Source organism: Filicampus tigris, chromosome 3 (genome assembly GCF_054856515.1).
Source record: "Filicampus tigris isolate MCC_2025a chromosome 3, RoL_Ftig_1.0, whole genome shotgun sequence".
Classification (NCBI taxonomy): Eukaryota; Metazoa; Chordata; class Actinopteri; order Syngnathiformes; family Syngnathidae; genus Filicampus; species Filicampus tigris.
The window spans coordinates 4,797,151-4,811,417 of record NC_141219.1 but is presented as its reverse complement, the minus strand read 5'-3'; the positions used below and the strand labels follow the sequence as shown (position 1 = coordinate 4,811,417).

Genomic DNA, 14,267 nt, shown 5'->3' with positions numbered 1-14,267 from the left:
CTCTTACTCAGGATTTGACAGCTGAAGGCTAAAAGCTGCCAAGATTCAGGAGCAAAGTAAGCCGACTTCACATGAAATGCTGACACCTTTGCACTCTGAAGACGACAGTTCCGTGACAACGTGGACTTCCTGTAGAAATATTTGAGGGCTGACTATTGCGAATACCAGTCAAAAACCTCAGTTCAAAAGAGGTTCCGACCCTTGTATGTTTTTTTTCCCATGCACTGCCACAACTTGCATTGTATGTATTTTGAAAAACAACTGCATCCTTATTCTGAAAAGTTACCCCTTTAGTTTGTATGATGTGATCAGTCACTTGAAGTTGTCAAGATTTCCAGATGGATGTGGGAATTTACATCAATTTAAAATGAATTCAACATCATAACAAGCTGTTTATAAAATTTATATAGGTCCACTGTGACCTGCAAAGTTGTGAATGTGTGACTGATTGATAATATTGTTAAAAATTGCACTATTTTTATTTTTGTTCAGATTCCTCATATGATTTCAAATCAGATTTGCAAAAGGCAAAGTCACTTACTAATGTTTTGCAAATGTAATTATTTGCACCCAAAAATGAGGGGGAAAAAAGAAATGTTATTTATAGGCTATGAAAATACTGGTCTAGACCTCTTGAGTTCACACTGTGGCCCCTGAACTAAAATGAGCTCCCCAGAGCCCTCAACATTTTTTAGCAAATTGGAAAATATACCCCAAAAAAATGAAGCGTAATAATCTGATTTAAAAGAAGGCCCTGTTTCAACTAGTGGGCTTGCATAGAACATGAAAAAAAAAGTTTGCGTTGACTTCCCTTTAAAAAAAAAAAAAAAAAAAAAGAAAGAAAGAAATGATAAAATTATTATATTATTATAAACTTTATTAAGTATGCCATTTTGGTTTCAAGCCCCCCAAAATGCTCTCAGTTAGTAGCACTCATGGAATTCAGTAGTCATTTCAGCAAGAGATTCTACCATTTTGTTTCGAAGCCCTTTAAAATTGTTCAGGTACATTATTGGATTGTTGGATTGGAGTGTTTTTGTGTCATCCCCCAAAACCAGCCTCACTTAGCAACATGAAATTTGGCAGGCATGTCTAACTTGAGACCCACCAAAAACTTTAAACTTAATTTTGTTTTCACGCGCCCTATAATGTAATACCTGCTGGCGATTCTTTCAAAATTCAGCGCCCACGGATAGCACTGAGCTATACGAAATTTGGCAAGCATGTCTATTTTGAGTAGATCTACAAAAAAGCCTCAAAAAGCCGTGCCTGGAAATATACAGGGAGTCAACACTTTTGGTTCCATTCCCTGGGAAATTCACCCAGTAGCGCCTCTCAAAATTGTTTGAAATTACAGCCCCTGAAGCTGGTTTCACTCAGCAACATGACATTTGTGTGGCATTTCCATCATGAGTAGACCCACAAAAAAAAAAAAAAAAGTCTCCAGAAGCCAGTTCTGAAAAGTCGCAGGGAGCTCACTTCCATGAATTCCAGCAATCGGCCACATTCCACCTCATCTTCCGTTCTGTATGTCCCGCTGCTTACTTACTTGGCTAGCTTGCTAACAGTAGGGAACATGTGATCATTTTAATCTGTTTAAGAAGCTTCTACCAGTCATTCCTCAACTGCGGTCATGCCTCTGCTATGTGAACCTACTGTCCAGCTGTGTGGCCTTTACGGCTACCTACGCACGCACGCACGCTTACACGCGCGCAAAGTAGCGTGCCAATGTTGAGTGTCACCAAAACTCTCAAATACTGTTCACAAGTCTGTCTCGAATCTGGGTTTGGTGAGCATTTCTCCTTTTCCGAAATAATCCACCCACCTCAGTTGTGGCATATCATAGACAGCATGATTATTGCACGTATGTGCCTTAGGCTGCCCACAATAAAAGGCCATTCTCAAATGTGCAGTTTCGCTGGGGGGGGAGTATAGGGGGAAATACCCCCCCCCCCCCGAATTGTGGCCTTTTATTGTGGGCAGCCAAAGGCACACTTGTGCAATTAATTTATTGCACTATGTCAGGCAAATGGTGGATTTACCGGACATTGACTGGTTTTCTGACTGAAATCTTGATTTGTTTTATTCTCAAACATGTACAACCCTCAAAATACACTTTTTCTCCCGAAAGTATGAAAAGAAAAACTAAATATTATTCAAAGTATGACCTAATTTTTTTTTTAAATCTTACTTTATTGCAGATGTGCAGCTTTTTTTCCCCTCAAAATATGCAACTTTCGACCAAAAGTGTTAGAGGAAGTCAAACCCCCCAAAAATCTTTGCATTAATATGTTCTAAGCGCCTTCACTAGTTTAAACACGGCATTCTGATTAATATTGTGTTAGTGGAATAAGAGTTAAGCAGTAAAATCCGACCTGACCCGTTTTCTGAATCTGAGCCGTGATTGGTCGTTGTGAGCAGTTGTGATGTCATTTTCAGTCAACAGAAGTGACAAAATGGCCGCCCCCGGAGATGGCTAAAAACGAGTGGATTAACACTTAGTCCACAAACACAATATTTATCAGAATGCCCTGTTTCAACCAGTGGGCTTGCATAGAACATATTCTTGGAAAAAAAAAAATGTTTGCGTTGACTTCCCTCTTTAAGTCATATTCCACAATCACAATATTAATCAGAATGCCGTGTTTCGACTACTGGGCCTGCATACAACATAGTCTTCTCAAGAAAATTTCGGGGTTGACTTGATCTTCAAGAATTCTCAATAGCACACCACTAATTTCTCAAAAACATGTTTTTCTCCAAAATACATTTTCTTTTGAAAATATGGACCTATTTCTGTGACCCTTGAAAATATGTTTTTTTAATTCTTAAAAATATCCAAGCCTTCCACCGAAAAATATATTTGTAAAAACACAAATCTTTCTCACCCCCCCAAAAAAAATTCTCAAAAATATGCAAACAAACATGATTTCCCCACCCCCTTCAAAAAAAAACATACCTAAATTATAATACAATTAAATATCTGTTTTCTTTTTCCTCTTGAAAATATGACATTTAAAACTTTTTTTCCCCTTGAAAATACTCAACATTAATAAGATAAACACATTTCTATCCAATCAGCAGAGCTAGGCATAGCACCTATATGACAGACAGGTCCGCCTATCCGCCTATGACGGACGCCCATTTTGTAGGCGATAAATGATAGACAGGAAACTAAAAAAAAAAAATAGTCTGATAAGCATAGTCGGAAGCCCATTTGTTTTCGTCTATGTAATCACCTACTTTCGCAAACCGCACTTTTTTTTTTTTGTGTAAAATGCCCAGCTCTGCTAATCAGGTCTGTTTTCCTCTGCGATCTCAAACTAGTGTTTGTTTTCGACCGTGTCACTAACACTGCTTGGCAACATCGAGCTCCAAAGTGAATCCGGCGTAGCTGCACACTTGTGACAGCCTCTTAATCCTGATTTGTTCGACTTGTTTTTAAAGAGCCCCGTTGCTGTTCCTCGCTGCCTTCTCGTGTTGCATGAGTACGATGAGTGAGAGCTGAGTGGCACATTGCATGACTCCAAAGCCGCCAGATCCTCGCCTGCTCCACACGCACACGCACGCTCACGCACACACACACGCACAGATCGGAGTGGTGGTCGTGCGTTGTTCTTTGTTCTGCCAGTTTAAGAGCCTTGTGTGTCTTTTGCAGTGAGTGCCGCCTTCGCGTGACTTGAGCCGGCAGATTTAGGATTGTCCGCAAGTCCGAGACCCTCCCCTCCCTCTGGACCAGGCCTCCGCTTCTCACGCAAGCACAGCCGCACGCACACACGCACGCACGCACACACACGTACACGTATCCACACGCGTACGCTCGCACGCACTGGCCGAGGCGGCCTCATAAAACAGCGTAACACCTCTGTCTACCTTTGGCCGCGCAATCATAATTAGCGCGTTATGTTTTGGATGTTTGTTATTTTGGGTGGACGAGCATTGTTAGTCATTGCCATCCAATTCAGCTACGTGGCTGGTGCATAGAATCAAATTGTAATTATTTATTTACATTCACATAAATGTTCTTGTTTGATTTTTTTTTTCATTTATAACTGCATGACGTCACCGGTTTTGTCTGATTATGCTTCCTGTATGTTGCAAGTACTTACAAAATGATTTAATAACAAAAAAAGATAAAAAAATAAATGTACTTGTTTGATTTTTTTTTAATTTATAACTGCATGACGTCACCGGTTTTGTCTGAGTATGCTTCCTGTATGTTGCAAGTACTTACACAATGTATAAAATGCTACTTTGCATTTTGTTAGTACGTATTATGATTTATTTTATTTTATTTTTTTACATTTATTTGCGCATTACTTAGAAGAATAAGGATCATTTGTATTTTATTTCATATCCGTTTGACCTTTTTACATTTTAGAATGAATTTTTATTTTCAAATTTGTTATTTTATTGTGTTTTAACAATTTTTGTTCTTTGGTGAGTTTTTTTTTTTTTTAACTTAATATTTCTGTTTGGAATAACAACATCATTCATTTTTATACATTTCAGCATTTTATTTCATTTTGATTTGAACTTTAAAATTTTATTAATTTGAACAATGAATTTTATGTTGAATTTTGAATATATTGAATATTACTCTTTTTATTGTAATTCATTATTTATATAGTTTCAATAATTGTTACTATTTTTAGATTCTGTTGTGTATTATTTTTTTCAATTTTGGAGAGTTTTGACTTTTTAACTTTACAGTACCATTTCAAATAATTGTGTTTATTTTATTTTATTTTAATTCAAACCTATAGTTAATAGATTTTATTTTAATTGTAATTTTATTTAGAATAAATTGTTTATAATAGGAACTGTTGCGAATACATTTCCAATTGGAGCAATTTATTTGTCTTTTCTTCATCCAAAATGTATTTTTTTTTACATTCGTTAATTTGTATAATTCATTTTTTTATTATTATTATTTGTATTTCTTTTTTCACACCACACACAAATTTCCTCTTGGGATGAAGAAAATGTAAGTATGAATTTACTTTCTGACTATCTTACTTGTGTCTACTTATCTATTAATTAATATATTTATTTTGTTGAATTAAAGTATTTGTTTTACATTTGCATTTCATTTGCAATGTTTTAGTTCTTTATATTTGTCAATTTATTTATTTATTTATTTATTTATTTATTTATTTATCCATTCATGTCAGTATTTATTTATTGTTGGATGGTCAAGTTGAAACTTTATCAAAAAAATTGTTTGGCTGTGACAAGGCAGGATTTGCACATAAGCCAATAAGAACAAGTTATGCATCCAGCTATTAATATTAATACGATGGCCCGAAAAACAAACAAAGCAGATTACAATATAATAATTCACAGTTTTTGTTGCGTTTTTTTTTTTGTGTCTGTGTGTGTGTGTGTGTGTATTATTTGTTTGTTTCGTAATGCTTGCTGTTGCACAATCCTGTGTGGAGAGCTTGTTTTTTGAACAAAAATGCCACATGTGCAACTAATCCGTTCCAACATGAGCATTAATCATTAACTGTTTCATCAAACGTTTTTACATTGAGTCCCATCAATTCAGCTGTGTCACCTAAAATTACCAAGGAGTGATGGGAGGGGAAAAAAAATCGTAAAGCTACAAGAATGAGGGCACAATTTTATGAGAGTGAAATGCTAATATCATGGAGGGAAGGATAATAGAGTAAAGTTGCAATGTTACAAAATGTTAGCATCACAACTTACATTTCGAATTTTTTGCTGGTAACACTACTTGCTGTCTCGCGACATTGCGACTTTTTCTGTCGGAACATTCCAACTTTATTGTGGTGACACGAGGACTTTGCGTAAGATTGGTTTTTAAAAGTACTGTCGAAACATTACATCTTTAATCTTGTACCATTGCAATTTTTTTCGAAAATAAGTCTATCCCTCATGACATCGCAAATTTATTCTTGTAACATTCCGAATTGTTTTCATTTTGGTAATACGACGTCGCTAACGCATCAATGAAACAAGTATTACAGCTTTTTTCTTATAAGACGAAAACTTTTTTTCAATTAAAACTGCTTGCCCTTGGCATTACATTTTTCTTGTGATCTCGTAACATTTTTTGAAATCACAACAGTCTTCATTGTAACTTTATTGTCATAACATTGCAACCATTTTCTTGTAACAGTGCAACGTTACAACGTTACGTGCAATTGTCACGTAACATTCCGACTTTTTTGGTAGCTACTATGATTTTTTACTTATCACTTTATTCCTGTTCCATTGCAACTTTTTTCTCACATTATGTTTTACCTTGTAACATTATGATGACAATCTTGTAGTTTTGCAACTTTTTATCTTGGAATATTACAACTTTTATTCGTGCAACATTACGACTAAAATCTAATGATATTACATTTTTCTCAAGGAACCTTACAATTTCGTTCTCATAACATTCTGACCTCAAACTTATGCTCTCATAACATTGCGTATTTTTCTCATAACATTACGATTTTAATCTTGCAACATTGTGACATTATCTCATTTTCTTCGTACTTGTAGCATTACCACTTTATTCTTGTAACATTACAACTTGATTATCATAATAGGGTTTCTCATTACTAGTTTAATCTCAATTATTTACATCTAGGTTAGGTAGAAACTTTATTAATGCCAATGGGATCCACGACTTAATTCTATTCACATTGTGACTTTTGTCCTCGTATGTTTAATGCAATAAAAACCTTTTTTCACTTTGCAAAGCGACAATCTTTCTGAGAAATGCTCAACTGCAGGAAACAGTGTTTCATGAAATGCGTCATGTTGTTCAATGCATTTCTAATGACATCATGATATTCTGAGCACGTGAAGCGCATTCGCTTCAAGTATTTGCTTCCTTGCTGAAAACAAACATTTTGAAAAATCACCATACGGAATTGGTCTCCCCTTGCACTTGAATAGCCCTAACTTGACCCCCCTCGCCCGTCCCAACCCACCCCCTCCCAGTATCGCCACCACAAAGGGGAGGTGAAGGTTTGATCGCTGCGCTCTCACGCAACTGGTCAATGTTTAACTCCGGCTAACAGGTACTAGCACGCAATGGCGTTTGACCTGAGTGCTTTATCAGGGCTTAGCGCTGCCTGGGTGGTAGATGTTGTCACTGATGCCCTTTCCCACCCAGATCACCCCACCCCACCCCCTCTCCCCCCGCACTATTAGACGCCACGTGCATGATTGGTTTCAGCCATCTTGAACCCCCCCAGCCTTGCTTGTCCCAGCTCTCTTCCCTCAGGCCAAGGTGGTGGTCAAAACCGAGTAGAGTTCGGCAAAATTCACGTTTTAAACACGCCCGCACCAAAACAGCCGAGTCGTGACCTTTGTTGAATTTGCAAGTGCGTTATCAAACACGACTTTAACAACAGGCATCACATAATGAGCCATAAATGATAAATGATATCATTGTCGCTTTAGCGGCAGGGACAATCGAGTTCTTATCACGATCGGTTTCTCTCCGCCTTTAAATCCTGTAACGTGACGTCTGAAATCTACCAATGTGTCTTACCCCTATCGCAGTATGATTTCATGCTCATAAGATTTTGGGGCTCTATAGTGGGCTCGAGCGTAAAAAAAAAAAAAAAAAAAAATGGCGTACGCCGATTGGCTGAATTCATACGACACGTTATGCCTGCTGGAACCACGCCAACGTTTTGGCGCAGGTAGTGGAACACAATTTGGTTGGAAGTGATTGAGGTGCAAGGAGAGATTCTGAGCTCTGCAGATGTGTCGTGGATGTCACGTGGCATATTCATTCGTGAATATGACGACGTAGCGTGCATCGAACCCTCCGACTCATTACAGAAATCAAATCATTGAATGCATTACGGAATCTCCCGAGCCAACTTTACATCATCCGCCATGGAGATCTGCTTGCAGTTCCTCAAAAACGCACTTTGCACGTTTCAATCTCCCGCATGGACTCCAGCAAATCAGTTACGCCTTCCGCAATGTCAAGGAGTGTGCCCCTCATGCGCGCTAATTTTAAAGGGAATCACAGGAGCCAATTCTACAGGCGGCAAATCGAGTCGGCTGTGTTCACACCCACAGCGCCGCACAAAATGCCCATTTTAAACTGCGGCAACTAAAATACCAAAACAAAGTCTATCCCGCCCCTGCGCAGATTTATGCCGCACCTCGCGCCACATTTGAGCTGGTCACGAAAATAGAGCCCCGTAACTCTTTTGTGGTAACATTACGGCTTTATTCTCGCAACATTATTTTCATAACGCTGCAACTTTTTCTGGTAACATTACAATTATGTTTTTATTCTCCCAACACATTTCATTCTAATTACAACCCTCGGCTCATAGCGTTCGATTTTATTCTCACAATATTGCAACTTCGATCTCGAAACATTGTAGTCCTAACCCAGCCGAAGGAAATTATGACTTCATTCCAGTGACATAGCAACTTTATTTTCTGAACATAATGACTTTTTTTTGTCATAACATTACTTTATTTTTGTCACATTATATTGTATATTTTCTAGTCACGCTATCTATTTATTCCTGCAACTTTAGGCCTTTTTTTCATTGACGTTATCACGGACTGCTTATACTCATGGAAATTAGACCAATAGCGGCCCCATTATGACTTCATCAAGAAAATGAGAAAAGACCACGATAAAGCAATGAACGTCTGTGGCTTTGTTGCACGCCGCTTTGCGCATGCATTAGAGAGCTTTCGAAACATGCAATCACACACACACACATTCACACACACGCCCGCACTCACACGCGCACACACTCCTTTTTCAGCGCACTAGACTTCATTTCATTCATGACAAACAGAAGGAGGGGTGATTACATCACGGGCTGCAACCAATGGAGTGGAGGAGCACGCTATAAAGCACAAGCCCATTCTCTCTTTTGGGGACACAAGGAGTGTAAACTCGGGGGGGGCTGAGCGGTATTTTGACATCTTTTGACTCCTCTTGAATTGCATCGCTCATCTGTGGGCTTGAAGGTAAGCTGACTTTCTGCACGACAGGCTTCATACGTGTCTAACAGCTACTATAGTAAGATAGAGATTGGTTCCTCAAATGTATATTTGCAGATGTTTTGCTGTTCCTCCACTCTTAAATTTGTGTTCATTTTTGCAATACATCCTGCACATGCAGAGTAAAATAACACGCAGTCCTCATTCGTTCCCCACAGCAGGTAGTCGACGTGTTGCACAACCTGCCTGCCCTAACACTCCCCTTGCCTCTTCCATTTCCAGGTGCTTTGATTTTGCGGCCAGAAAATAATACGGACGTTGCCATGGTGCTAATGATACTGCCCCTGGTGGGGTCCGTGTCCGTGTCCGTGTCGGAGGGCCTGGTGGCCGTGACCACGCTGTGTCTGGTCTATCTGTTGCTCAAGTTCTTCCGCGGCGACATTCCCGAGGGGCTGCGGCGGCTCCCGGGGCCCAAGCCCCTGCCGATCATAGGCAACGTGCTTCAATTGGGCAACAGGCCTTACCTGAGCCTTACCGCCATGAGCAAGCGCTACGGCCCCGTGTTTAAGATCCAGATCGGTATGCGTCCCGTCGTGGTGCTGAGCGGCAGCGAAACGGTGCGACAGGCGCTCATCAAGCAAGGGGAGGACTTCTCGGGCAGGCCAGACCTGTACACCTTCCGCTTCATCAACGACGGCGAGAGTCTGGCCTTCAGCACGGACCAGGCGGGTGTGTGGCGGGCCCGCCGGAAGCTGGCCTACAGCGCCCTGCGCTCCTTCGCCACCCTGGAAGGCACCTCGCCGCAGTACTCGTGCATGCTGGAGGAGCACATCTGCAAGGAGGGCAAGTATCTGGTCACGCAGCTCCATAAAGTCATGGAGGCCGACGGAAGCTTTGACCCCTTTCGCCACATCGTCGTCTCCGTGGCCAACGTCATCTGCGGAATGTGCTTCGGCCGCCGCTACGACCACGACGACCAAGAGCTTCTGGGCCTGGTGAACCTCAGCGACGCCTTCAGCCAAGTGGTGGGCAGCGGCAACCCCGCCGACTTCATCCCGGCTCTCCAGTACCTGCCGAGCACCACCATGAAGGCGTTTGTGAAACTCAACGCCCGCTTCAACGACTTTGTGAGGAAGATTGTGGTTGACCACTACGCCAGTTTCAACAAGGTACTGTCCACCTATCTTAACCCACCGTTGCTTCCATTTTGGCCGTACGGTATTCCCCGGCTAGATCACAGTTTATCGTTCAGAGCCCTGCTATATCGCATTATGCAATCATTTTTTTTTCATGGGTTTTTACAGTAAACATCATTGGTACATATATCCTGTAATGCTCCCGCATGTGGAAAAGCAGAGAGACAGACGTCGGTGCACTTTTCAGCGGTATATTCTAATCCTGTGAGAACAGATACACGCAATAGATACGCTCGCACAAGTTGCTGTTGGTCACATCTTACCCAGACAATCACACGCAGCCAAAGTGTGTTTTAATAAGTTCAAATGTGTTCAAAGCATAGGCGGTAGGGTCAAATTGTGTACAAAAACTATTTTTTTGCATGGTCTATACAGCAGAGATTTTGACCAACCGCGGGTGATTCTGCAATATATCCCCAGCAGGCTCACCATGATGTCCAATTAATTCACTTTCAGGACAACATTCGGGATATCACCGACTCCCTCATCGACCACTGCGAAGACAGGAAGCTTGACGAGAACTCCAATGTCCAGGTGTCGGATGGCAAGGTCGTAGGGATCGTCAACGACCTCTTTGGCGCAGGTTGGTTGGCGCTATTCTTTTCTTTCTACTCAAGCATAAGTAGTTGGGCATCCCACTTGTTGAGCTTGCTTGGGGTCGGTCTCCAGTGGCTATAGTGAAGCTACAGGAGATCTCCGGTGGCTAGGACATTGGAGAAGACATCTGGTGGTGAAATTACTGGAGATCTCCAGTGGTGAGGGTGTTGAGACACCTCAAGATCTTCGCGGGATTCTGTGAAGAGCTCTGCTGGAGATCTCCGGTGGCTTAGGTGTTGAGGCTACCGGAGATCTTTGGGGACATGTGTTGAAGCTATAGGTGATCGCCAGTGTCTAAGGGATTGGAAGTCTCCGGTGACTAGAGTGGTGATGTTACTGGGGATTTTGGGGGGCTAGGATCTAGGATGTTAATGCCATTGGAGATCTTTGTAGGCTAGTGTGTTGGAGTGACTGAAGATTTGAAGGTGGATAAGGGTAGGCAAGGTAACATCCTAGGCACTGGGGATTTCCAGTACCCTAGCCACCTGAGCCTTCCAGTCACTTCAACAGTCTAGTCACTGGAGATTTCTGATAACCAGAGTACAGGAGATCTTCCGTGGTTTTGCTCTTGAGTTTATCGGAGTTCTCTGGTGGGTCCAGAGATGTTGCGGTGCCGCTCTGTTGCACTACCGGTGCCTTGTGATTAAAAGTCACCTCTGAATAAATAAAATGAAATTCGATTCCTGTTTAGGTTTCGACACCATCTCGACCGCCCTTTCCTGGTCAGTCATGTACTTGGTGGCTTATCCAGAGATTCAGGAGAGGCTTCATCAGGAGCTGAGTAAGTCCCGGTACCTGAAAGTGGAATTCCCCTTCCGTATCCTGGCAGACTATTCACCAAACCTTTTCATTTCCAGAGAACAAAGTGGGACTTCACCGCGCTCCTCTTTTATCCGACAAAGCCAACCTGCCCCTCCTGGAGGCCTTCATCCTGGAAATCTTTCGTCACTCTTCATTCCTGCCCTTCACCATCCCCCACTGGTAAAGTTCGTTTCTTCGCAGGTGTATGATGCTTTCGCAGGGGCAGCGTGTCATTTGATGCTTGAACTTGCCGTCTTTCCAGCACCACAAAGGACACATCTCTGAACGGCTTCTTCATTCCCAAAGACACCTGTGTCTTCATCAATCAGTGGGGAATCAACCAAGACCCGTGAGTAGGACGCTAACTCTTTGACCGTCCGGCTTGCCGTGAAGGGAAACTGACCGCAATGTTTTGTCTTTCAGTGAGATCTGGAAGGATCCGTCATCTTTCAACCCGGAGCGCTTCCTGAGTGATGACGGCACTGAGGTCAATAAGCAGGAGGGCGAGAAGGTGATGATTTTCAGCCTGGGCAAGCGCCGATGCATCGGCGAGGTCATCGCGCGGCATGAGGTCTTCCTCTTCCTGGCCATCATTGTTCAGAGGCTGCAGTTCCACTCCATGCCCGGCGAGCCTGTGGACATGACGCCCGAGTACGGGCTCACCATGAAGCACAAACGCTGCCACCTGAGAGCTACCATGCGACCGCTTGACGCGCAGTGAAGACCGAGCGGAGAAACGTCTGTGAACAATATGCAGAGCTGGGAAAATAAGCAACCGTAATAACTATCTATAATGAGTGTTACACTGCATCTGAGTTCATATTTCCCAACTTCAATCATTCACGTCTAGTCTGAGCAAAAAACAGTGAATCGGTGATTTTTTTCGGAGGATACATTCCCCCTCGAAAAATTATTGAAAAGATGAACCCGGTGTATCGAATTGCAAATAAGCGGAGGAACACTCTACTTCCTCGGGACCAAATGTGCACTACTTTCATATTTAGGCAGGGGTTTGGCAGCATGGTGTGTAATCTTAGGGTCTTTCAGAAGGAACAGAAAAAAAAACGCAGACAGGTAAATTTCTGGATTGCGAACCACAAATGCGCAGGGTTATACCGTACACCTCTCTCTGTGATTTGTGCTTCTGTTTAAGTCCCGCCTCCCCGCCCAGTCCAGCTGTGCTGCCATTAGCCGGCTTTTCAGTGATTCTTGGACCAAGTAGACATCCACGAGTATAGCAGCAACACTGATTGGTCACGATGCCACTTTATAATTCCGCAACAGTGATACTGTAATATAACAAATGACTTTTAAGTAACAGATACTGTATGTAGTAATGTATATGGCATTTTTGTGTAACACTATGGACGCATGGCTCGCAAACAGGGCCGAATGGCCAGAATGTAATGTACAGGACGTCAAATTGAAGTCAAGTAGCTAACGACGTTGAAGTTATATTTTTTACCAATGTCCTTGTTGTGGTTTCGAGTCCCGCTGCTTTCCTGAGACTCTGAATGAAAATACATCCGAGCTTATACTGTTTATAACGCGATATAATGTGGATTCAAGGACACTGAAGCTATATTTGTATCCTAAAATGTGATTTTTGTGTTGCTATCAAGTATTTTGTAAAGTAATATTTTGTGCCTAATATTTGTATATATTTGAGGGGAAAATAATTGTGCTGTGCGTGTGTGCGAACATGCGTGCGTGCAGGTGTGTGTGCCCGTGTGTGTATTTGATTTGCCCTGATGCCAAAAAGTTTTTTTTTTAGTGCAACAGTAAGCTAGACAATTTTGCATTTCTATTGTTATTATGATTACGCGTGCGTAAGTGAACGAGTGATGGTTGTCGCAATAAAAACATGCTCAATGAAAACTAAGCAAGTATTCAGACCCCTTGAAATTTTTTCACTTTGTGTCATTGCAGCCATTTGCCAAAATCAAAGAACCCAATCTTGACAGAAAAGAACCGAAATGTAGAAATGTGTGCATATTTATTAAAAAAGAAAACCTGAAATTTCATACAGTCTGAAAATGACATCAGAGTTGCTCAGTAACGACCAATCACAGCTCACCTGTTTTCTGAAGCTGAGCCATGATTGGCCCTTGTTTGGGTTGACTTCCTCTTTAAGTAAAGATTTCTTTTAACTAATAAATAAGACAACCAATATCCTAAAACAGGGGCGGGTCGCCCAGGGCCAGTATCCTGCATGTTTTCTATGTCTCCCTGCTGCAACACACCTGATGCAAATGATCAGATAATCAACAGAAGCTGGATAACGATCATTCGCATCAGGTGGGTTGCAGCAAGGTGACCCTAGCCCATCCAGGACTGGAACGCCCCCCCCCCCCCCCGCCCTAAAACCTCCATTTTACCACAGTAAGTTTTGAGATGATGTCATTTGAGCAAATTGTAAACCCTTACTCAAAACTCATTATGGAAGAAGATTCGCCTGTAAAGTATGGAAGAAATGTTCAGTTCATATGGAAGAAAACACACAGCCATTGATTTTCCTTTAGCACCTCTGCGAACCGGCAGCCCGGTGGCTGACTTGTTCGAACATCCGTTTCATAATTCAGAGGTCATGGGTTTGTATCCGGGCTCCAGCCATCCTGTGAGGCGTTTGCATGTTCTCCTCGTATTTGTGAGTTTTCTCTGGGCACTCCAGCTCCTTCCCACATTCCCAAAACATTCATGTCAATTCAACCGAAATTGTCC

The 14,267-nt window shown here is 41.9% G+C and overlaps 1 protein-coding gene across 1 annotated transcript; it reads left to right on the top strand.

Moving 5' to 3' along the window:
• Positions 1–8,878: 8,878 nt before the first annotated feature.
• cyp1a (cytochrome P450, family 1, subfamily A) lies at positions 8,879–13,428 on the top strand. The gene is made up of 7 exons (XM_086024754.1): positions 8,879–8,979; positions 9,235–10,121; positions 10,605–10,731; positions 11,437–11,526; positions 11,603–11,726; positions 11,809–11,895; positions 11,970–13,428. The coding sequence occupies exons 2-7, from the start codon at positions 9,276–9,278 to the stop codon at positions 12,265–12,267; spliced, it is 1,572 nt and encodes a 523-aa protein (XP_085880880.1). The 5' UTR covers positions 8,879–8,979; positions 9,235–9,275; the 3' UTR covers positions 12,268–13,428.
• Positions 13,429–14,267: the final 839 nt, after the last annotated feature.